This window comes from Labrus bergylta, chromosome 22 (assembly GCF_963930695.1).
Source record: "Labrus bergylta chromosome 22, fLabBer1.1, whole genome shotgun sequence".
In the NCBI taxonomy this organism is placed as follows: Eukaryota; Metazoa; Chordata; class Actinopteri; order Labriformes; family Labridae; genus Labrus; species Labrus bergylta.
In genome coordinates this window covers 1,223,755-1,230,254 of record NC_089216.1, presented here as the reverse complement: position 1 = coordinate 1,230,254, position 6,500 = coordinate 1,223,755, and the positions used below count along the sequence as shown (strand labels likewise).

The window sequence follows — 6,500 nt, the reverse complement described above, 5'->3', positions numbered from 1 at the left end:
GTTGTTGAAATGTGCTATAGAAATAAAGTTGCCCTGCCTTCTGTTGGGGTGCAAAGCGTACTGATCTGACCCTAGAGGATCCCTTGTTTACCGTGTACCTGTTCTTCTTCTTGAACGTTTAACTTCTAAAACGTTCTAAATTTTAAAGTTAAATTAAAGTCAGTGAAACGTTGTAGTGTTGCAGCTGAGGCCAGGAATCCCTTGTGAAAGATTTGTATTTAAAAAAACTTTATAACATTTCAGTGTCGTAAGCCTGTGTTCACTTCCTTGTTTTTGGAGATGCTGAGATAAAAAGTTGTATTTAAGAGCTGCTGCTGCTCTTGTGAAGTATCCACACTCGGACAGACTGAAGCTACGCTGAGACACGAGACGAGAAGGTAAAGGTGCTGCACATTTTCAACTATCTTAACGACTCTGTTTTCCTCACAGCAGCGTCAATAACACGTCTGTTGATTCATCTTCAGCATCATCTCATCATCAACGTCACGATGAAGCTCCTGGCTCTCTGCGCTCTCCTCTGTGCCATGGTGGCTCTGAGCAGCGCTGAAGGTGAGGATGAAACATGGGGGGCAGGGGTGCAGTCCAGATGTGCAAAGTCACAATTTAAAGAACTTACAAAATGGCAAAAAGAAAAAAGTAGGCAAAGTATTTATTTACAACGGAAAGCAATGACAAAAAACAAGTTACGACATTAACTCGTAAAGGTGACCAACGGCAGACTATTGAGAACATCAAGAATAGTTGGTTTTAACGTAAGTCCCGCCTCTGAATAGGCAAAACAGCCAATCATAGATTTGGATTTTTTGGGTGGCCAATCAGATTTCAAGTTGGGGGCCCCTGCCACCCCTCTGGACACGCCCCTGCATGTGTGACATATTGTGGTCGTATTCATGTGATAACTGAAGTGTCAAAACTTTCCAGCTGCTGCAGAGCCGGAACCTGAGAACGCAAAATCAGGTGAGGATAAACTCTACATTATTTATTATGATGCTTATTTCATGTTCTATAATGGAGCCTTAAAACATGCTGTGTGTTTCATGGTGAAGTGTCTTAACTACATCATTAAGCAAACAAGCTCAGCCCCTCGGTTTGCCAGATATGAGAGCAGTTATCAGGTCAACAGGTGGTGCAGCGATGGAAGCAGCAAGAGAAGTGGTTCAGATAGAAGTGATTGTACCCGACCTAAAAAGCCTCTGCATGTTTCTAATGAGCTCTGTATCGAGTTGTGTTTGGGTGCCGTTAACTAAACATCACTCCTTCATCTGTGTGTGTGTGTGTGTGTGTTTGTGTGTGTGTGTGTTTGTGTTTGTCCTTCAGAAGAGGTCGATGTTGACAAGAGGACGTGCTGGTGGTGGAGGCGTCCTAGTTGGACTAAGATCGGTTGCCGCTATTTCTTCTACGTTCGAAAACCTCTGACTTGGCATCAGGCTGAGGTAAAAGATGATGAACATGCAGAATGCTTCTTGAATGGACTTCTTTGTAACTTTACTATCCTCCTATGACTCTTTCTTTTTACTATTGCTAGAGTTACTATGTACATTTGATAATCTCTCCAAAGGCAAGTTTTGCAAACCACACTGTGATTTCGAGGAGTCTTTCTTATTACTGTAAGATGGAGATGAGATTTATTTTTGTGAAGTTTTATTTTATAGATCTTTATTCTTCTTAGGTTGAGATAATATACATTATTTGATTTAATGCTAATTTCATTTATATTTACAATTTGTACTGTACAAGAGTATCTGTTTGATATGATGCACTATGCCTTTAAGGTTACCCATGGTTACGGTTTGAGGAGTGATATTGCTTTAAGACAAGTAAGGTGTCGCTGTTGTGGTTGTTCAGTCTGGATATGTCATGCTCTGTTACGGACGGACATTAAAACGTATGAGACGCACAGCAGAAGTTGTCCCCGTGCTTTTACTTACCCACACCCGAATATATATATTTAATTAAGTATGTTTAGTGTTATAGTTAACGGCAAGACAACCGAGGATAATCAACATCATCCAAGAAGCGCCGTTACATTACAATTTCTGTAAAGTAGAGAGGAGTGCATCATACAAAGTGACTCTAAGAACTGTTAACTGTTCATTCTCTCTGTTCTGTTCATGGTCACAAGTGAAGTCCAGACCCGGAACCAACAGTTTTCTATTTATCTTTCCTTTAGAGGAACTGCCGCCGCCTCGGTGGACACCTGGCATCTGTGCATTCAAGATGGCAGTACCTTAAAATCAGAGCGCTGATAAAAAAGAGCTCTAGGGGGAGTCCAGCGACTTGGATTGGAGGCACTGATCGGTGTAGGGTAAGTCATTAAGCAACACACATATCCTGTATTTGATCATGTCTATAAACCCCTCTATTTCAGCCCTGCTCAGAACAGGCTGTTTCTGTGTCTGTACCTTTAAATATGTAAATGAGCTGTGTCTGACCACACCCCCTCTCTGTAAGGGCTTGGGTGTCTCTGACTTTCTCGCTCCATGTCCTATTGTTTACGGTGAGAAGGCAGACTCAGAGGGCAGAACAAACACCTAGCTGTGGGAGTGTCACCCACCTGGGGGAGGGGCTACTGCCCTTTGTGATGTCATGAAGGGAAAATCTCCAAACGGCCTGTTTGAGCACACATTTTCTGAAAAGTGGAGCAGGCAGAAGACGGAGAGGATGGACTTTTCTCATCAGTGGGGGGTTTGTAGACGGACAAGAGACACATGTTAGAGTTAGAGGAACAAGGTGAAGTGGATTTTTCCGACATTTAAGTCTGGCCCATTGAACCAAACTTCCTGGGATCGTTCTGGTGTCTATAGTGATTAATTCAGTTGATGGTGTTCAAACATAAATATTTTTCTAATGACATCTGTTCTCTTTTCTAGGAGGGTCATTGGCGCTGGAGTGATGGTTCCCGCTTCAACTACAAAAACTGGTGCTGTGGAGAACCAAACAATGCTGGAAATCAGGACTGCTTGCAGATAAATTTCTCCTGTAAGTGATGAATTGTATTCTTTTTATACAAGGGACAAAAGAAAAGTTGATGTATAAATGTTTCATCTTTTGACTGAGATCTTAAAGGAACATTATGTAAGATATCTACAGAGTAAAAAGATAAAGGTATCTTACTATATGATCAGACATTAAGGAAACATGCTATGTTGAAGTGCTGGCTTCTCTGACAACAATGCAGCAGCCAGTATGTCCTCCTTCTAACTTTAGATTCTGCTCCTGAATGCTCTGGATTTAGACAGATCTCTATAATGTTTGGAATCTGGACTGCAGTACTAATTTTAACCACTAGGTGTCAGAGTTAAAGCGTCTTGTAATTCTTATCTATATTCTTCTGTTCTATGTTTCTGTTGTTTACAGGTCGCAAATGCTGGGATGATCTCCAGTGTTGGCATAAGCGTCCCTCCGTCTGTGTCAGAAACAGGAGACGGTGATTTCTGGTCCGATTCGAAAGGCATGAAGAACCTGGAACGCTCTAAATCTCTTTTATTCTCTCTCTCTATCTTCTCTATCGCTGTAACGCTAAAAGAAAGACGCGACACGTGACGACAACAGGAGCTGGATTGTCTCTGAGGCCTCGTGCCCGTAATAAGTTCAGACTGAATGTGTAATGGAAAGGATGCTTTAAGCACATCTTAATTTTTTCTTTTAAATGAACCCTTTTCTTCCTTTTCTTATGCAAAATAAAAAAAGCTTTGAGCAATGAAAAAGAAAACCTGTGTTATCTGTGAAATATGTTATGATCATCCCAAAGTCATCACTCTTAGAAATTCCCGGTAAACGGTAAACAACTGGCAGTAGGGTTGCCAGGAAGTTACTGTAAAATTAACGGTATATTGCTGTTGCTGAAATTGACAGTTTTTTATCGTTTTTGTAAATCCAGCAAAAAGCTGTTATTTTAAATGTTAACAGGAAAATACTGTTGAAAGGATTAACTGTTTAATACTGTTTATTTACACTTCTTCACAAAAGGTATAATTGCATATTTTTACTGTGAATTGTAAATACTACACCTAGCTATAGATTCATTTCCTTCTACCACAATGGACACAATATATTTATTTTCTAAACCGAGTGATTGGATCAATTAATCCTTGCATATCATGTTATAAAACACCATGTTTTAAAATAAAAAATAAACAATGCCTTTAAAATTGCAACTAATAATGTTAAGACAAATAATAAAACTTCAAACTGTCTTCTCAAACCACACCTGTCTTTATTGAAATTGTGACAAAAACAAAGAAAATACACTTTAAGAACATGAAGGTAGGCAAAAAATCTCGCACAAATATTTACATTAAGACATTTAGCAAAGGCCATTTCCAATGTATAAAAAGTGCATAAAAGAGTTTTGGTGTAGACTCAAACTGCCACAAGGATCCTGTAAAGGGAAAAAACAACATTAGAACAAAAGCAGCTCCAACTGAACAGTGAACATTATCATATGGACAATCCTTTCTAAATATTCTCCATATGCAAAGAAGTAAAGTAAAAGTATGAAGTAGAACTAGTATGAATAAAAATAAGTCCTGGAATTACTTTAAGTACATGAATTCAGGATGTATGGCAGCAGCTTTATGTGTTAAAATAGTAAAAAAAAAATGCTTCAGGTCCATTCTGACAGTCTCACTAAAGTTTCCTTTTATACATTTTCAAATACTGTATATTATACTATTTATACTATGGCCATATTGCCTAGTAGGCCCAGCTAATCATCATTTCTAATTCAATATTTCATCAATAGCCAGTGTCAGTGTCAGTTGAAGCTGAAACAAATAAAAAGTGATTGTTGATGTTAGCTAACCTTACCATTCTAGTACCACCAGGCAAGCAAGTCAAATTCATTATAGCCCACTGAGTTAACCACATTACAAGATTTTTTTTTGTTTTTTGTCCCATTTAGCAACTGTCAAGATCTGTATTTCAAGCTAATGTTAGCTGGCAAAGAATTCAATCACTGCGTGTGTGTCTGCCTGCAGTGTTTCTGTGTAATTTCCAAATAGCTAAGGTTAATCCCACAAATGACTTCAAACATAGTAAGTGATGGTTTTTGCCTATTCTAACTACCAAAGCAGTAAGGCACTCACCTCTTAATTGTCAGGATGGAGATGAATGACAATCTGACAAAGCCAACTCCACTGTCCTTTCAACCATGTGGTCTCAACTTCTTTTTCCCAAAGTGCATTGCAAAAACTACGGTAAATTACTGTTTTGTTTCCTTCAAGCAATAATACAGTAAAATATTGTTATAAACCGTTATATTACAGTAATGTCATGTATTTAAACATAAAAGGATCATACTGTTGAAATTTCCTTTTACAAAATGATCAGTTTCAAGAGGGGAGAAGCCATTTTCATTTTCAGAGTTCTCTCAGTCACCTACATCGTTTCATTTAAAGGAAAGTCTTTGTCATGATTCACATCATGGCAGCCCTCCCTTCCTCTTTTGTTGTGTTGTTTGTCATTCCCTGTCTGTTTAATCCTCATGTGTCTCTCCCCTGTCTGTGTGAGTGTGGTCGACAGGGTTCATGTTCCCAGGCGGCATCAGGTGCAGCTAGTTGGTCATCAGGATCTCGACTACAAAGACTTCCCTCAGCCTCACCTCGGCACCAGATTGTTTCACCACCTCGCGTGGTTTGTACTCTCTTGGCTTCTCTGGATACTAGTTCTCATGTTATAGCTTGTGTAGCTAACCTTGTTTTTCTTTGCGCCAGATCGCTGTTCGTGTTTTTGCTTCACCTCACCTGTGCTTTTTGGACACCACACTGGGATCACGGACACTGCCACTTGGAACCTCGCACTACCCCTCCCCTTTGCACTTTTTGAGAAATAAACCTTTTTGTAAACTTTATGCTGCCTATCTGAGTCGTGCTTTTGGGTCCAGAATTTATACTAACCGTAACAGTCTTAAACCAGTGTTTCCCACGCATAAGACGATACTTGGGTGCGCCGCCCAGGTACATTTATGGCCGCCCGAGTACATATCAGATCTGTTTTTGGTTTTTTTTCATTCAAAAAATTGCTGCGAGTGAGTGCAGGCACGCTCATGGCTCCGTGCAGCAAAACTCCTATCTCGACTCCTGTGGAGAGACGGGAGAGACGGGAACCAAGACAGAGGAAATCAGCTGCTTGCTGCTGATTCTGTTCTGAACTCCAATAAATAACGGGATATCAAGTGGAACTTTTCAAAACACCATCAAAGAGACATACTTCTGTGCACGTGTGTGGATAAATCGAACAGATTCAAGGTGTTTGTAGCAAAAATTTAGATGGGAAAACACATTTGATATCAATACAAACCTAATATTAAAATAAACCATGAGGTAAGAGGAAGAAGAAAAAACAAAAATGCAAAATCCTGCAGTTCCTCGAGTGTCCACTAGAGGCTTGCTGCAGAAGCACAGGAAGTCACATACACACCCATTCTAAAAAGCCTGTTTTTACAGCAGAGATGAACATGTTTACAGCCTGGTTCAAAAAACCAAATAGGTGTGATTAGC

At 39.7% G+C, this 6,500-nt stretch overlaps 1 protein-coding gene across 4 annotated transcripts; it reads left to right on the top strand.

The window, feature by feature from the left end:
* Nucleotides 1-242: 242 nt before the first annotated feature.
* LOC110002020 (type-2 ice-structuring protein) lies at nucleotides 243-4,204 on the top strand. 4 transcript variants are annotated; one of them, XM_029282102.2, is made up of 7 exons: nucleotides 243-377; nucleotides 465-549; nucleotides 922-957; nucleotides 1,321-1,433; nucleotides 2,171-2,305; nucleotides 2,871-2,979; nucleotides 3,358-4,204. In XM_029282102.2, the coding sequence occupies exons 2-7, from the start codon at nucleotides 489-491 to the stop codon at nucleotides 3,429-3,431; spliced, it is 528 nt and encodes a 175-aa protein (XP_029137935.1). In that variant the 5' UTR covers nucleotides 243-377; nucleotides 465-488; the 3' UTR covers nucleotides 3,432-4,204. The 4 variants fall into 4 exon arrangements, with proteins under 4 accessions (XP_029137935.1, XP_029137934.1, XP_065806469.1 ...); XM_029282101.2 differs by having other exon boundaries at nucleotides 247-377; nucleotides 1,318-1,433; XM_065950397.1 differs by having other exon boundaries at nucleotides 337-383.
* Nucleotides 4,205-6,500: the final 2,296 nt, after the last annotated feature.

What these genes read in the sequence shown, in the direction of transcription:
- LOC110002020 (XM_029282101.2), top strand. Translation starts at nt 489, where the DNA reads ATGAAGCTCCTGGCTCTCTGCGCTCTCCTCTGTGCCATGGTGGCTCTG. An exon ending in GGCTCTGAGCAGCGCTGAAG is followed by an intron (nt 550 to 921) that starts GTGAGGATGAAA and finishes AAAACTTTCCAG; the next exon opens with CTGCTGCAGAGCCGGAACCT. An exon ending in CTTGCAGATAAATTTCTCCT is followed by an intron (nt 2,980 to 3,357) that starts GTAAGTGATGAA and finishes TGTTGTTTACAG; the next exon opens with GTCGCAAATGCTGGGATGAT.